The 17139-nt window shown below is 52.3% G+C and overlaps 2 protein-coding genes across 5 annotated transcripts in view; both read right to left on the bottom strand.

Annotated features, from left to right (window-relative positions):
• Positions 1-284: 284 nt before the first annotated feature.
• Phlda2 (pleckstrin homology like domain family A member 2) lies at positions 285-1326 on the bottom strand. The gene is made up of 2 exons (XM_003468133.5): positions 873-1326; positions 285-598 (listed from the first exon to the last, which is right to left on the bottom strand). The coding sequence occupies exon 1, from the start codon at positions 1278-1280 to the stop codon at positions 885-887; it is 396 nt and encodes a 131-aa protein (XP_003468181.1). The 5' UTR covers positions 1281-1326; the 3' UTR covers positions 285-598; positions 873-884.
• A 9848-nt stretch (positions 1327-11174) lies between these two features.
• Nap1l4 (nucleosome assembly protein 1 like 4) overlaps positions 11175-17139 on the bottom strand; it is a 39999-nt gene continuing 34034 nt past the window's right edge. For all 4 annotated transcript variants that reach the window (XM_005003039.4, XM_003468336.5, XM_005003038.4 and 1 more), the window contains one exon: positions 11175-13621. In XM_005003039.4, the coding sequence (XP_005003096.1) occupies positions 13583-13621 (39 nt within the window). In that variant the 3' untranslated portion in view covers positions 11175-13582. The remainder of the gene's footprint in view (positions 13622-17139) is intronic.

Genomic DNA, 17139 nt, shown 5'->3' with positions numbered 1-17139 from the left:
GCCTCCCCTCCAGCTCCAGTGAACTGCCCAAGCAAACACTGCCACCAACCATGACCACCCCAAGCTATGCCCAGGAGCAGAAGGTAGCCAGGCCACACACCAGGACACTTCCTGGCCTCTGGGGAGGCCATGGATCTGGCCTAGCTGATGACAGTGGATATTCATTCTAAATGCTGATGTCCTTTCTGACCAGCCTGGGCTGCAGTAGCTTCAGGCTGTGACTAGATGAAGGTGTTCCAGTTTCCAGCCCTCCCGGAAAAACAGAACTGAGCCACAGCCACTGGTAGAAAAAAAAAGAATAAATGAACTCATTTATTTGGAATGAAATGCTGGTGCAAAAACAAAATATTAAGACAGAACAGCTTGACGATAAATGACCATCAAAATAAATAGTCCAATAAGTTAACGGGCCCGCGCAGCAGGCGAGGTTCAGCACGCATGGAAGGCAGCATGGAAGGCAGCATGGAAGAGGCGGCCTTGTCCTCTGGAGGTCAGCATGTGGGTGGCCTGTCTGGGCTCTCGCTGTCTCAGGTACTCCCTGGTTCCTGTGCGGTGCGGTTATGTGGCTGGTCTGGTCCGACTGGTGCAGTGTGAGGCTCTGTAGAGAGAGGACTGGGTCAGGGAGCAGCGCGGGAGAGATCTGGGTGCCGATCTGGAGAATCCCTAAGGCCAAGCGATAGCCTCTGCCACGAGCCCCACACGCGGCGACTGCACGGCGCCCATGGCCTCTTTGGAAACTGCCCCCAAGGCAGCGGGACAACCTCCCCCTCCCCGAGTTTTCCCCAACGATGCAGGTTTCCGGGGAAAGGGTCACGGCCCACATCCTCCAGGGCGCGCTAGAGACCCCTGTCGACGGTTGGGGCGTCACTCACCGCGGCGAAGGCTCAGGGCGCGCGGGCCGTCCCGGACTCGGGCTGCGCGGCGGGCGCCGCATGCTCCTGGCGGCTGCGGAAGCCCTCCAGGGCGCGGCGGTTCTGGAAGTCGATGAGCGCCAGCGTGATGGCCGCATTCCAGCAGCTCTCGCCCGCGCAGCGGAAGTCGATCTCCTTGCGGTCGGTGGTGACGATGGTGAAGTAGACGTACTTGCCCGTGCGCTCAACGCAATCCACCTTGAGGATGGAATGGAAGCGCAGCTCCTTGGGGCGCGCACCGGCCCCGGTGGGGAAGAGGCGCAGACGATCAGGGGTGAGCACCCCGCGCTTCTTCTTCCATAACTGGAACAAGCTGTCGCTACGCTTCTCCAGTTCGCCCTCGCGCAGCACCTCGCTGGGAGTCTTCATGTCGCACGGATACTCAAGACGGCGCAGCTACGATAATGCGCGTCGGGCGCCCGGGTTGCACTTATATGAGCCCCGCCCCACGGGACCCGCCTCCCCAGGGCACGCCCCACGCAAACCACGCCCCGCGAACGCCCCGCCCAGCCTAGTTCTAGCGAGGGCCAGGGGATGCTGCCCTCAGCCACCCCGCCCTGATCACCCGGGTCCGCCCCTCTGACCTGCGCCCCTCTAGCTCCCGACGTCCCAGCTGCTGGGCCCGGTGGGGTGACTCGCTGTCCCCACCCGCCCGGGCGCCGACTTCGCAGAGGAATGCACTGCAGCTGGTCCTGCCCGCGGTGACTCACGCGCTGGGAAACCCCGGGAAGCGCCCCGGTTCCCAATCCGGGAGGGGAGACAGTGGGGCTCAGACCCCAACCTAGGCTCTCCGAAATCCTGCCCTGCCTCTTCAGAGATCCTGGTAGAGGAGAATCGCAGGTTCCTTGTTCCTCCCAATCCTTGGCTGCCCAGTCCCTCTCCGGGGCGCTCCTGGGGCAACCCAAAACGGTCTCCGAAAGTGACCGTGCCCCCACCGGGCTTTCCTAACTCGCCAGAGGCTGCATCTGGAGGGACCTCTTCCCTTTCCCTAGCTCGGTTTTCCTTCGGTAAAATGGAGATTGTGACTTTTACTAAAGTAGGCAGCACACGAGAGGGGTGAGAACAGTACCCCTCAATCCTCAACCTCAGGTAGGGCCGCAAAACCTTAGCGGCAGAGGGCCGCGGGCCGCGAGCTGGGAGCAGAGGGGGGACCGGAGTGAGGGGCGGGCCCTCGGGAGTAGCTGGGGGTGCGGGGCGGGGAGCAGAGAGAGGGGTGCTAGGAGTGTGGGGTGGACCCTGAGGAATAGCCTGGGGCGCGGGGCGGGGAGCAGAGGGGTGACCCGAGTGCGGGGCGGACCCTGGGGAGTAGCCTGGGAGCGCGGGTCGAGAGCAGAGAAAGGGGTGCTAGGAGTGTGGGGTGGACCCTGGGGAGTAGCCTGGGGGTGCGGGGTGGGCGGGGCTGGGGGGGTGGCTGAGTCACCGCCTGCCAGTCGGTTTTATTTACCCTCTTCCTTTAAAGGATTTAATTGGAGCAGGAAGCCAATGCTAGCTTTTCCTGGGTTCCCAGGGGTGGGGGTGGGGACTACTAAGAGGTTCAGCAGACCCTATGGGCTAGGATGCTTTCAGTGCCCCCACCCCGATGCGAGGAAGCTGTGGGCTGGGATAAGAACCAGTCACCCCTACCTCAGCAGGTCCAGGGCTGGTGCCAAGTAAAAGCATAGGTCCCTTTGTTGAAAAGGTGTCAAAATTTTCAGGACAGTGACAGCAGAGCCTAAAACTGTGACCCACCATCACCAAGTGTCTGGGAAACCCCCTACCCTCCCAAGACACAGCCAGGACCTTGGCCCTTCAGGGTCCCTTGGCAGAATAAAAAGACCCTGTAGGTCAGCTTTGGTAGATGGCGTCCAGGTGGTGGCTATTCAGTAGTCCCCACCTGCGTGGCCAGAGGACTCTAGGAGGATGGAAGAGCAGAATGGACAAGGGGCAGAGCTGGGTTCTGGAGGGCAGAGACATCTGCACAGACTGTTGTGAGTGTAGCCGCCCTGCTTGGCCCAGTGAGTGAGTCCACTGGTGGAGGAGGATGGCGAGAGATTCAGCAAGGAACCTTGCTAAGAGGCAGTGAGTTCCCTGTCACCACAGACATCCCAACCGACTAGCATTTGACAGGTGGGAGAGATCCCAGCATCAGGCCTGGGGAGCCTGTGATTCTCCTTGGGGTTTCTCGCTCAGCTTCTGCAGGGCCTGTACTGTCCTTCAGGGGTCCTGCAATGCAGGCAGTGAGGCTAGGCTAGAGACTTCTCTGGGCAGTGGGGGTCTGGGGGAACCACTGTGACAGGTGTTCCAGCACCTTCCTGGAGCTCCCAGTACCCACCAGCTTCCTGCCAGGGGTCAGTCAGTGGAGTTTTGTTCCAGGCCTCCCAGACACTTGGCATTGCTTAAGCACCCACTGTGTGCCTGGCTGTGGCTGGATCCCAGAAGACCAAAGGAAGGGAAAGGAAAGTGAACCCCATGCTCCCCAGCAGCAAACTGAATATGTTCCCCAGGAAACTGCAAAGGACCAATTGGTATCCATTTGCTAGACATGGTCTCCAGCCTTTACCTACTAACCGAGAACACCCCAGCGTGGGGATTCTGATTCCACTTCTAGGTGAAGAATAGGGCCTAGGGAGTAAGGACAAAAGAGACAGAAAGTGCCAGAGTAGCAGGCCACGGTGGTGCACTTCTCTAATTTAGCACTAAGGGAGGGTGAGGCAGGAGGATCACAAGCTGGACTCCTGTTGGGGCAATTTAGTGAGACTGTCTCAAAGTTTCAAAAAGAATTAAAAATAGGCTGGGGATGTATGTCAGTGGTAGAGCTCTCCTGGGTCTGGGTTCCACGAGGAAAAAAGTCAAAGTCAAAGAGAATGTGCCAGGGAGCCTGGAGCAGGAATGGAAACTTTGGGGTTCACGAGAGGTCTATAAACCAAGTGAGGCCCCTCTCTTTGCCCTCAACTCTGTTGTTCTCAGGGGAGGCTGGGCAATTCACAGGGATCAGCCTGGAGCTTAGATGGGGGGGCTGGGGCAGAGGGGAGCTGGGAGACTCTTCCTCACAGACTTCCTGCCATCCCACTCAGCACCCCCTTTGCTGTTCCTCTCGGAGACAAGCTCAAGCTTGGGGGTAGGGTGATAACCCCTCGGGCTGAAGTACACAGGGGAGGGGGCTGCCAAGGTAGAGCCCACTGCCAGCTGTTCCGATGAGCCCAGGGTTGGCTCCTGGATGCCCCCACAGCTGTGTGAACTCGTGGTCTCGTGTTTGGTCAAGCCAGCAGTGACCCACCCGGACTCTGGGAGCTGCTCACAGTATGGAGGACTTCCAGCCATAGTAATGGCCAGGGGAGCGATTGTCCTGTTTACAGGTGCTCCGAGAGGAGAAGTGACACGCCAAGGCACACTGCCAAGAAGGGATCCTGTCTTTACCCTCAGGCAGACCATCTGTGGGTCCCCTCCAGAGGGTAGGGACTGCGATGCTTATTTCTTGGGCTGCTGGTGCTAGCAATGAGAAGGAGAAAAGCTGTGACATAGAGAATCTGTTGATGCCCTTGCAGCCACTGAGCCAGAGGTCCTCCAGCAGGGGATGGGGACAGCCTCCCCCCCCCCCAGCTTCTGGCCAGATGCTAGCGGGTGTAGGTGCTAGAGAGGGAGTGCTGGCAGGGAGGTGTAGCTGGCACCCTTGGGAGGCCGGTATGACCTGGCTGGGTACTTGGCCTGTGTGGCCTCATTTCTGCGTCATGGCTACCCCAGAGGCAGAGCTCAGAGAGGCCAAGTGCTCCCGCAGTACCTCATAGCGGCCCTTTGGGTCCAGACTTAAGGGCGGTTCCACAGCACTCAAATACAAGGGCTGCTTCTCAGACCAGGAGGAGCCGTGCTGGCTTCTGCGCAGGCTGGCAGGTTAGTGGCGTCACACAGCGGCAGTCCTAGCCAAGTTTACTAATATTTATTCAAGGGGCGCATCTGGCATTCACGCAGAGCGGAAGAGAAGCCTGTAGCCTAGACAGGCATCTCAGGTCACACTAGGGGCTCATACATCCGGCCTGGACACTGGCAAGCTGTCCTGTCCATCTGAACCCTTGGCACAGGAGCCTGGCCGTGGAGCCCTTGGGCAGCTGGGGGATGGGGACACTTCTTTGAAACTCCCTGAGTGAGGTCACTTCCCTATGGTGACGAGGCCAGCCCTTCAGGCACTTGCCCAACCAGCCAGGCCATGTGGCCAACCTGTGAGGAAGCTGTGTGTCATGAGCCAGGCCCAGCACCTGAGACTCCATGCCACCCTCTTCCTGTGGGTGGCATACTCAGGAGTAATCTCTGCTCCCTGCTGGGAAGACCTCTCCCTCACCTCCTCAGGAGGCCCTCCTGGATTGCCAGGGTATGCCTTGGGTCTCTGAGCCTGCTCCAGCATGAACCTGGGGAGACTGAGGCAAATCCAGGCTGCTGGAATCTTGGTGCCTCTCAGGTGACCTGACCTGAGCCTGACATGGCCCCTGGGGCAAGACCTGTGACTCAGGCCTGCCCCAGATCCCTTACCTTCCAGCCACAGCCTGAGAAAATCAAGAGGCTGGGCAGAAGGCCGGCTGGCTGCCCCACCTGGTTTCGGCACTGTCTGGCATGGCCTCAGAGGGTTGGTCCTCTCTGTCTGTCTGGTTCCTGAGCCCTTTGGATGCACTCTGCCCGGTCCTGTGAGTGATGCCACCGGAGTGTAAGAGGATGGTGAGAGAGATTGCCAGCAGGAATCTTGGCTAAGAGATAGTGAGTTCCCTGTCACTGCAGGCATCCCAACCAACTGGCCAGCCTTTGGCAGGGTGGGTGAGATCCCAGCATCAGGCATGGGGAGACTGTTTCTTTCTGGGGTCTCTGTAGGGCCTGCACTACCCTGCAGGGTTGCAGGACAAGCCAAACCTCACAAGGTATGGGGGACAAGGGGGAAAACTGCTCTACCCAGAACACTTTCCCCTTTGCGGTCCTTTGTGAGCTCCTGTTTATCCCTCAATTCCCAACTTGGACATCATCACACTATTAGCCCCTGGAATGCCGTGGAAACAGGAGGCTGAAAGATTACCTATGTCGTTATTCAAGAGTCATGATCTCACATGCTCATCCGTTAATACCTCGTGCCTGAGTTGAGGGGTGCGGTGGGTGGTGTGAATGTAGGGCTGGACGGGCGGATGTGGAGCCTACAGGGGTTGGGGAAAAGGGAGCAAAAGTGGGGAGCTCAGGGGAGGGACCTGCCCCCACCCTGCCATTCATAGAAAAGGGAGGAGAGCCTGTCACTCTGGGGGCTGTAGGAGTCTTGGCCACACGGCCTTTCCCAAGGCTCGAGTGGGAGTGGGCCCAGGTGGCCCTGCCTCTGCGTGGACTCAGCCTGCAGAGTCACTGGGCAGTGGTCTCACCCCAGAGACCATGTCTGGTTCCTGTGCACTGGCTAAGTGGCCCTTTTAGCCAGTGGTGGGAAAGGCCTTATTTTATGCATTCATTAAATTCTTTCCTACTTTAAAGAATCACTAAAAGCAGTAATCCATTATTGACATAAAAGGTTAAAAATGGTTGAAATGTTTTAAAAGTGTTTTTTGCTTGTTTGTGTCTGGGGGGGTTAGGTTCTAGGGACTGAGCTCAGGCCCTCTGTGCTGAGCTACACCCCCAGCTCATTTTTTAAATCTTGAGACAAGGTCTTGCTCAGAATGAACTTGAATTTACAGTCCTCCTGCCTCAGCGCCTCTGAGTGCTGGGATCACAGGTGTACCACATCATTTCTTTTCTTTCTTTTTTTTTTTTTTTTTTTTTGCGGTACTGGGGATCAAACTCATGACCTTGCACTTGCCAGGCAGGCGTTTATGCCACTGAGCTAAATCCCTGGCAATTTTTTTTTCCCCCACATCACTTCAAAGTTCTGTTTTCCCTTTCTTGAGACAGGAGCGTGCTATGCAGTTCAGGCTGGTAATGAATTCAGTGTAGCCCAGGCTGGCCTTGGACTCACAGTAATCCTCTTGCCTCAGCCTTGAGAGTCTTGGGAGTAGAAGTGTGCACTGTGCTGGCCTCTGATTTTGGAGTTTGGAGTGCTTATTTCTCATGTCCCCATCAGGGACAACACTTGATGTATGTGGTTTTCAGTTCTTTTAAAAACTGCATTGGGGCTGGGGATTTAGCTTAATGGCTTAAGTGCCTGCCTGGCAAGCACAAGGTCGTGAGTTCAATCTCTGGCACGAAAGAAAAGAAAAGAAAAGAAAGAAAGAAAGAAAGAAAGAAAGAAAGAAAGAAAGAAAGAAAGAAAGAAAGAAAGAAAGAAAGAGAGAAAGAGAGAGAGAGAGAGAGAGAGAGAGAGAGAGAGAGAAAGAAAGAAAGAAAGAAAGAAAGAGAGAAAGAAAGAAAGAAAGAAAGAAAGAGAAAGAAAGAAAGAAAGAAAGAAAGAAAGAAAGAGAGAGAGAGAGAGAGAGAGAGAGAGAGAGAGAAAGAAAGAAAGAAAGAAAGAGAGAGAGAAAGAAAGAAAGAAAGAAAGAAAGAAAGAAAGAAAGAAAGAGAAAGAAAGAAAGAGAAAGAAAGAAAGAAAGAAAGAAAGAAAGAAAGAAAGAAAGAAAGAAAGAAAGGGAAAGAAAGAAAGAAAGCAAGCTTTAAAAAAATTGCATCTACTGGAGCTGGGCATGGTGGTGCCTGCCTGTAATCCCGACTATGCAGGAGGTTGAACCATGAGGATCCCCAGTTTGAGGTCAGCCCAGACAGTGTGGCAAGACCCCATCTCAGAGCCACCATCATGGCCACCGAAAATCCCTCACTTATGTTTCCTTTAAAAATTAAACACAATTATTAGGAGGGGTGGTGGGAAAAAAAAATTAAACACAATTATCAAGTCAGGCATGGTGGCTCATGCCTGCAATCCCAGCACTCAGGAGGCTGAGGCAGGAGGATCGTTCGAGTTTGAGACCAGCCTAGGCTACAAAGTGAGCTCAAGGCCAGCCTGAACTGCACAGTGAGACCCTGTCTCAAAAAGACAAAAAAAAAAAAAAAACAAAACAAAACAAACAAACAAAAAAAACCCCACTATTATCAAGTGACCTGGTATTCTTGCTTCTGGGTACAGAGAGAAAAGGTCTGAAATCAGGTTCTGGACATAATATCTGTACACCCGGATTTACAGGAGCCAGAAGCATAAACTCCAGTGCTCACAACGGGTGAAGGGATAAACACAGGGTCCATCCACACAGTGGATTATTACTCACCCTGAAAAGAAGGAAATTCTGACACATGCTGCAAGATAGATGAGCTTGAGGACAAGATATTTAGTGAAATAAGCCAGAAAAGAACTGTATGACTCTACTCAAATGAAGTCCCTAAGGGCCACAAATATAGCTGAGAAGCACAGTGCCTGCCTGGGAAGCACAAGACCCTGAGTTTGATTCCCAGTACCAAAAAAAAAAAAAAAAAAAAGAACCCCTAAAGTCATCAAGTCTATAGAGACAGAAAGTAGGATAGGGGTTCTGGGGCCTGGGGAGTTACTGTTTAATGGGTTTTGTGGATGAGAAAGTTCTGGAGATGGACACGTGTGATGAATGTGTTTAATGCCCCTGAACTGTGCAGTTAAACATGGTTCAAATGGGAAATGCCACCTGCTTTCCTTCGGACAGGGCCTCACTACATAGTTCAGTCTGGCCTCAACCTCAGGGTATCGTCCTGTCTCAGCCTCCAGAGTACTGGGAAGACAGGTGTGTGCCACCATGCTTAGTTTGCCCTGTGCATTTTACTGGAGTTAATTTTATTTGTTTATTGGTATCAGGAATCGAACTCAGGACCTTGCACTTGCCAGGCAGGTGCTTTTGCTGCTGAGCCATATCCCTGCCACTTTACTGGAGTTTAAAGCTTTGCTTATATGAGTATCTGGAGAGACGTGGGGTTTCTGCTCCAAGTTTGGGACCTTCTCACATCCTTCTAGTGAGACATGCTGTGGCTTACACCTCTGCACAGGGTCTTGCTGTGCCCAGGCTTTTGTCATCATAACCTCAAGCCATGCCACAGACAGCTGCAAATGCTTCACCTAGCAGAGGTCACCGGGACAGAAGAAAGGTTGACCTGTTGGGCTCCAACACATAGTAACTGTGACAAGATGGTTGTGGTGACTTATACTGCACCCATGGGCTGCAAGTACCCATTTCCCCATGCCAGGCCAACGATGGGTGCTTTAGGCTCTTTAAAAACCTCCCTAGTGGCCAAAAACTGGACTCTTCTTCATGGGCATTTCTGTACCTGCATGTTTGCAAAGCCCACTGTGAAATGAACTGTGCCCTGCCCCAATTTTATACATGTCCCCAGAGCCCACAAATGTGACCTTATTGGCAAAAATATGATTAAGAACCTTGGGAGGATCCATGTGGCCCAGGGAGCTCTAAATGTCATGTCAGTTGTCCAGAGGCACTTAGAGGAGACAGTACAGTAACAATGGTACAGTAAGGAGTGAACACAGAGGTGGGGTGAGCTGGGCCACACCAAGGAGCCCCAGGAGCTGGACAGAGCAGGCACCAGTGCCCCGAGGACCTGCCATACCTAAATTTGAGACTTCTGGTCTCCTGGCTTCTAGAACTGAGTTAGTTTCTCTTTTAAGTCATTCCCCACCTCATGCCGCCGGGGGTGATCTGGTCTCCTGCTCCCACCCCGTCTGGCATGCACACCTCGGGCCAGACCCGGGGCATAGCTGGCCATGGCTGGTAAAGTCAGGAGTGGCCTCCTAGGGTGGAGGTGTGTGCTGAAGGCTGAACCCAGGCCCCTGTATTAGGCAAGTGCTGTACCGCTGAGCTACACCCCAGCCCTCAGGGCCACTCTGAGCTGTTTTCAAGGCTGAGCTGTCCAGATCAGCACTCTCTTCCTGCCCAGTCCTGACAAGGGGCACAGGCTGCAGGTGTCTAGAATGTGGATGGAACCCCTGCCAAGAGCAGGCAGCGAGTCTTGGAACTTGAGTGGAGATGGCATTGTGGGAGACAAAGGTGCCCAATAGCCCTGGTGCCTGGCTTTGGGCCTGTGAGGGCAGGCAAGCAGGTGGGGGAGTTTCAAGGTTCCCTCGAAAAGGTGGCTGGTAGAAGACTAGGGAGAACAGCAGGTCAACTGGTTCTCAGGGTGTGAGTTCAGAGGCTTCTGGAGGCTGTCCCTCCAACCTGCGCCCCACCCTCATGGGCTTGCACTGCCTGCCCCTATCTCAAGGTCTCCTCACCTGGTCACATCTGCAGTCCTTTGCCACAGGTCAACTTTGCATTTCTGGGGACCAGGACATGGGCACCTGCCCCTCTCTGCCTTCCACACAGTGGCCCCGTGTTGCTACCAGCTCATCTCAAACTGTCCAGGCCTGGACTCTGCTGGGCACTCCTAGAGCCCAGTCTGGTCTTTTGCTGATTGAGGAAGGAGCCTGCTGTCCCCAACCCTAACCTGAGGTGATTCCAAGGCTAAGATCTGGAGGAATGTTTCATAGCTCCCCTCTCCTGGCTGGAAATGGAGCAGCAGCCGAGCGGGGTTGGGGTTTCTTAAAGCCAGTCTGTCACAGCCACAAAGGGCTCTGTCCTCCGCTCTCTACATGTCCTGTGGCCCTTATCCTGCCAGGAATAGAACAGGTTGAGACCCAAGGCTTCCTCATGCCCTCCTTGAGGGGCCCATCCTGGGAAGCAGGACCCAGGATGGGCAGTCTCCAGGCATCCCGATCTCAAATTTTCCGTGCTGAGGCTGATGCCAATGCTTGGACTGGAGGGTGGGCTGCAGTGGGCAGTCTGGGCTGGGCTCCAGGGAGCTGGCTACAGGCTGGGGAGGTGGGCACAGCCCATACTAGTCCTGAGTCCATGTGGGCTACCCTTGTGTACCTGTGTGCTGGGTTGTCATGGAAAGTAACATCCGGCCCCCACCCTTGGGAGTAGTGAGTCATCATGACCCAGTAGTGAATTGCAGAGGTGACAGTCTGATAGGCGGGGCTCCACCCAGCCACACAGATGCACCAGGCACCAGGCAGCAGTGTACCCATAGCCAGCTCAGCAGGCACGGACAGGTGGCCAGGCTGTGGGCAGCCCACTGTGTGGGGCGACAGATCTCCACTCAAGGAGAAACAAGTACCTTATGTAGAATTGCTCCACTTTGGGAGCCTTTGTTTTCCCCATCTTGCTGAGACTCAGCTTCACTATGCAGCTTAGGCTGGCTTTGAATTCACAGCAATCTTCCTGTCTCAGCCTCCTGAGGGCTGAGATTACAGGTGCCACTGCGTCCCTTTGGAAAGCTTTTGAAAAATGAGCCTCATTGAGGTCTTATTATACATACAACCAGAGAGCAACATTAGGGTATAAGCAAATTTATTTAAAAAAATATAAAAGGCAAGAAAGTAAAAGACATAAAGGCAAGGAAGTAAAGCTCCCGCTAGCTGGGAGGGGTTTTGAGTAGGCCACCCGAGGCAGCAGCTCTAAGGTGGCTGCCCGGCACCTTTGTGGTCATTGCTACTCTCCAGGTGGCTCCCTGCGGTCCCCAGTCAGCGTGGCAGGACAGCCGACGCAGCCGCAGATGAATTGAGTCTCACTCGGTGCATGGCACAGAGGTTCAGGCCTGACAGGGAGCTGTCAAACAGATCAGGTGTGGGGTACACACTAAGCGAGGCCAGACGGAGCGATGCTCCTGGCAAAGCCCTCAGCATAGCTGTGAGCAGGCCAAGTGGCTCACCAGCCTTACCAAGCACATCACTTCGTGCAGTTACTTCTGGGCTCTAACTCGTGAACCACATGTTCACAAGTGGGTGGCTTTAAACACTCAAGGGAAACGGAGAGCCTGTGCCACCCTGGTCAGTGACCACCCACCCCAGCACAACACAAGTGGGCAGTCAGGGGCAGTGCCCCAGCTCACAGGCTGCCAGAGCTCCTCTGGCACTTCATGAGATGCAGACAAGGAGTGGGGTGTCCTGCTCTGCTGCCCTTGGGGGCATGCTGCCAGCATGTTTACATCTAGGCCTGTATCCGGTTCCCCGAGTCCTTCTGGTGGCCACCAGGACCCTCTGTCTTCTTGCTATTCCCAGGGAGAAGCCAGTCATGCAGGCAGGCCAGGGACCACAGCAGGAAGAAGGGCAGCCTGGCCATGTGGAGAGGTGCAAGCTGACCCCACAGCTGCCTTCTCCTGGACAGTTTCAGCTCAGCTGGGTACTGCCAAGGCTAAGACTCCCCAGGTTATGTCACTGAACAAGAGCTTGTGTAGCAGGTATTTCTGGTTGGCATTCTTCCCTCTCATTAAGAAGAGATGGCAGGAAAAGACCTCAGGGTGACTTCCTGTATGGGCTTCGTGAAAGAGCCTCCCTCTGGACTCTTCTGGGGCCACAAGATGCAGCCCATGAGCTCTGGGGTCACGGTGTACACCTCTCCATACAGGAACCAAGGACCTGCTCCATATCAGAGGGGCTTGCAAGGGCAGGAGACAGCAGATCTGTGGGGAAACTAAACACAGCCTTCCCCTAAAGAGGAGCTTTCAAAGCGTCAATGACAAAATGGGAAGCCAGATGACTGCAGTCTTGGATTCACCTACAATAGGGGCTCACAGCCCAGCAGGGTGTGTCTACTTTTAACCTGTCAAGAGGAGCCACGGCCGCATAGAGACCCCACATAGTACCAGCTTCATGTTTCACAACTTTAATAGAACATTCTAACTATTCTGTACAAATTGAAAACACCGTATTCAGTTACAAATGTGTAATCAGTAAGGCTGAGCACTCTCTACATGCCTGGTCAACGTGGACACAGCTGTCCCCAGGTGCCAGAGATCACTGCCACATACTCGAAAACCCCATACACCAGCCAACCAGTCACACAAAACCCAGGGCTCTTAGGACAAATGAGTGGTGGCGTCCAGAAATGGGGTTGCCAAGAAAGCAGGATGTAACATTCACACATCAGGTTCAAAAGCTGTAGTCTGCAGTCCCTTCCTCCCCAAAGACCTTCCAACAGCAACATGTGGCCTGCATGTCATAGAACAAGCTCTTGCCCTCCGCAGCTGGCTGCACGAAGCAGCACAGGCCATGCTCCTGCTAGGAGACAGCACATCCTCCTCCTGGTTTCATCAATGGTAAGGATGAGCAACTAAGTTCAAAGTCCTCCAAGCACAACGAATAAATAAATACAAGGGTATCACTAGAGCTCCCGCCTCCGAGAAGGTGTGTACCACAACCCACCCAACCCCTAGCAAACTAAAACACAAGGAAAAACCCTCTGAGGAATCACGGCCTTACTCCCCTCAGCTCTTCTGAGATGATCAGGATAGAATGGCTGAAGCAGCTTCCGAGCAGCAGGATCAGTGGTGGGAACTGGGGTTTCTCTGTCAAAGGGAGGAACTCAGCCAGGCTGCAGAAGTGGAAGAAGAGGCTCCAGGAGCCCTGAAACGGAGTCTCCAGACCTCTGTCTTTTCCAGGAGTGACTCCCCCAACCCCTGTGATGTATGGACCTTCTAAAGGGCAGGGCCTAAGCAGGTCCAGGGCTGCAAGCACCAAGGCCACAGAGGGTGCTAGAACTAAACCTCCTATTTCTGAAATGCATTTCTGTTGCCACTGTACAAGTTAAGCAAAATAAGAAGGAAAAAAGGAAAAGTGAAAGTGAAATCATGCACTTGAAAACGTGTTAGCCGTTATAAGCACTGTCCATATGTGTGCTGCAGCATGGCCCGAGGCCCTGCCACAGCGGGGTCCTGACGGCCATCCCTGAGGTGGCCACTCCTCACTGCTGCTTGCATTCTGCCGGCTGGCTGGGCTCTTTCTGCAATGAGAAGACAACACTTGTAAAGAACAAAACTAGTGTCATCCACCAAGTATCTCCAACCCACAGAGAAAAACCAAGACTCAATTAGTTCATTCATTATTAATGAAAAAATGGCTATGTAATGGCCTTTAAAAAACGAAACAAAAAACCAGCTAATTCCCCAAAGAAAGTCACAGTGGGAGGACTGTCTTTTGATTTTGTTGGGGAAACATTCTAATTCATGGTTAGAGGGGTATCCTTGGGGCTGCAAAGGTAAATTACTACTAGAAAAGGGGTTCTATGTAACATGTGTGAGACGGCCATACCCCCAAAGAAGCAGTGGTGGCTGGACACCTGCCTGGCGTCTAGCTCTGTTCTAGGAATGGCTGTGCTCTGCTGCCCTTCTAGTGGGGCTTCCTGTTTTTGCTCTCTAGGAAGCACCCGAGCAGACTCATACTACTCGACTAAGGTACAGAACAGACTGGGTCTGGTCACCATGAAAAGCTTCGCAAATACACACAACTCACCAGCAGCAAATTAAATCCTCACAATAAAAGCATCCAGGAAATGCCTCCCACTAGCAGATCAACTTAATGAAACTTGATGCAAAAAGCGTGCATCTTTTCAATCACACTCAGGGCGCCATGAATTTTGTGTGGAGTCCAACAATAGCTTAAGAAATAATGACCTCAACACTACTTCTGTATACCAACCTATTAGCCAAGATTTCTGTAGTTGACTTTAAATTACTAATTGTAACTAGGCAAGCTTGTGGTGTTGACAAGAAAATCCTATACTACATGGTTCAAATGAACATCTGGGGCAACACTACCCACACCTTTTATGAGAACTTAACACAGCAGAGATGAAAAAATACAAACAAAGCAGGCATAAATCTACCAAGGAAGAGCCTCAGGACCTGGTCTAAGCTGTTTCTAAGTGCAATAGAAAGAACAAAGAACATGCTCAAGTTCTCTGACTCCATCTCCAGGCTTGGGTCTTTGCTCAGTGCAGTGACACACCTCTCCAGGAAGGGACCTCCAACCTCCCTGCTTATGCTCAGCAGCCTCACAGGCTGCCCAAGGAGCCCATGACTAGGACTAAATTGGGAATGACAAAACCCTGAGTCAAAATATGCTCAAGTGCTGACGTTCCTTACTGAACCATGGGCAGCTCAGTGTGATGCCCAAGGACACAAGGATAAGCAGTACGCATCAGTGAGAGGGCTTTGTGCCATCAAAGAGGGGCTGTGCTAGAAGACAGAAACCAGAACCAAGATGAGGCTTGGTGGGAAAGCACTGCTTAGCATGCATGAAGTACTGGTTTCCATTACCAGTACCACAAGGGGGGGGGGGGGAATCAAAGGGTTTGCGAAGTGCACAGGTGAGACAATGGCATCTCCACACCTCCAAGTATGTGTGAATTATGCAGATAATGGCACTCACACTGAGCACTGTGTCATTTATCCTATGTTGAATAAATAGTCATATTTTCAACCACAACATGGTACCTGTTTACCTTAAAACCAAGGCCGAGGGTATAGCACAGGAGCAGAGGACCTGGGTTTAGGCATCCTTACCTAAAAAGCCCACAACGAAAACACAAAGCTTCTAACTTGAGTGATGAAGACCGCCAGTGGGGAAAAGTCCTCACTGAAACATGCAATGCCCGACAGACAGCAAGGGTGAGAAGCCAAGGAAAGGTGTGTATGTGGGCCTGTAAGTGCTTGGTACCCTGGACCAAAGGGAGCCACCTCCCTTCTGAGCATGAGGGCAGACTGATCCACCCTTGCCAGACTGGGAGCTCCTACATGTTGTGGGAGACAACTCCGGTGGTTCCCTTTGAATGCAAAGCAATTACTGCGGCTTTATTTGGAGACTCATTTTCTTATACTTATATATAAAAAGCTGGCTATGGTATTTCCTTCTCTCTTCAATTGGCTCTAAGCATTGCAAATAAAGTTAGCCGAGGTGCTGGTATGTAACCTCTAAAGCCAACAGACATTCCTGGTTTCCTAGCACAGTGTTCTTCAGTACGGGATATGTACAAGTTATGCGCACGGGGATGTTAGAGCCAATAGCTCTGGGAATGTCAACTAGGTATGAACCTCAGGTAAGAGGCTATGACTCCCCAGGGCACAAGGGTCTGCATATCAAAAACCAAAGCAACAGCCTCCTAAAACAATTCTGTTGCTACTTTAATTAGATTATATAAATTGATCCTTCTACATATCTTTATCTCTGCATTTTACATTCTTCCACCTGGCCAGCCAGCTCACATAATTCCTCACATAATTCTTGCCTTCCTCATTATCACTCATCCCTGAGCCACCCCCCTTCTTCACAAGATAATAAACTCTGGGAGAGGCCTAAAATCAAGGCCTTTGTTCACATGTCCTCACGAGGATTAAATTTAAGACCCCTTGGCTGCCCTTAACTTGGAATAAATCTTGGTGTCTTTACTCTTGCCATGGGTTACATTGGTGGTGGTAGATTAAAATTAATTTGTTAGGATTCCAATAACATCTAAATGGGATTACAAATCTAACTTTTTAGATTGTGAAAAAAACTAAAAAGAGGGGGCTGGGGATTTAGCTCAGCGGCATAAGTGCCTGCCTTGCAAGCAGTCAGTCGTAAGTTTGATCCCCGGTACCGGTAAAAACGAAAAAGACAAAAAAAAAAAAAAAAAAAACCCTAAAAACAGGACTACAATACTTAGATGACTAAACTCAGTATTTGATATGCAATACATGTGAGAGACAAGAGCTCTAGAAGTAAATTTTTGGGCATCCAATGTTTACTATTTTTGGTCTGTGACATAAGAAAGAAAAAACAGTGCCCCTTCTCCAAAAACCACCATACACACAACTAAACCCAAGCATCCTCTGTTGTGTCATGGATTTTGGTGACACCCTGGTCACTTGACGCTAACTTGATTCCCAAGGCAAGGGGTTGGCTTTTTCAGAGTTAGCATCTCAGCCAAAAATCTGTTCACTGTGGGACCATTAAAAGTGGGGGTCTGAGAGTCCAGAGAACCCAAGAAGGTGGCAGACAGGCCACTAACACAGAACTGCATCAGCTGCATTACGGAAGGAGGCCATGTGCAGAGCCTGAACACTGACTGGCTGGTGAAGGGGCTCAGGCTGGGGTGCCACTGTGGCTTTAGTAAGAGACCTTCTTTCTGAGTGCTGACCACTGGCATTTTACATTCTTCCACCTGGCCAGCCAGCTCACATAATTCTTGCCTTCCTCATTGTCACTCATCCCTGAGCCACCCCCCTTCTTCACAAGATAATAAACTAGCACAGTGTGCACTTTTCACTGCCCACACTGAGGCAGATGCCAGTCCCTTTTTGGTTAAAAAAATGGGCATATTAAGTCTGATTCCCCCTTTGTTTATTGGTTTACATGATGACTTCTTCACTAAGTGTAAACATGTAATACGCGGGTGCACAAACTCCAGTGGGCTGGCCTCCAATGTCAATGTCTGATCCTATTGTGCAGCTAGCATAGCTGGGGACAGAAAGATTGTGAGTC

This window comes from Cavia porcellus, unplaced genomic scaffold (assembly GCF_034190915.1).
Source record: "Cavia porcellus strain 051 isolate PalLab524CR breed Dunkin Hartley unplaced genomic scaffold, mCavPor4.1 scaffold_17, whole genome shotgun sequence".
Taxonomy (NCBI): Eukaryota; Metazoa; Chordata; class Mammalia; order Rodentia; family Caviidae; genus Cavia; species Cavia porcellus.
Note: the sequence above shows the minus strand (reverse complement) of the source record. Positions and strands in the feature narration are given on the sequence as shown.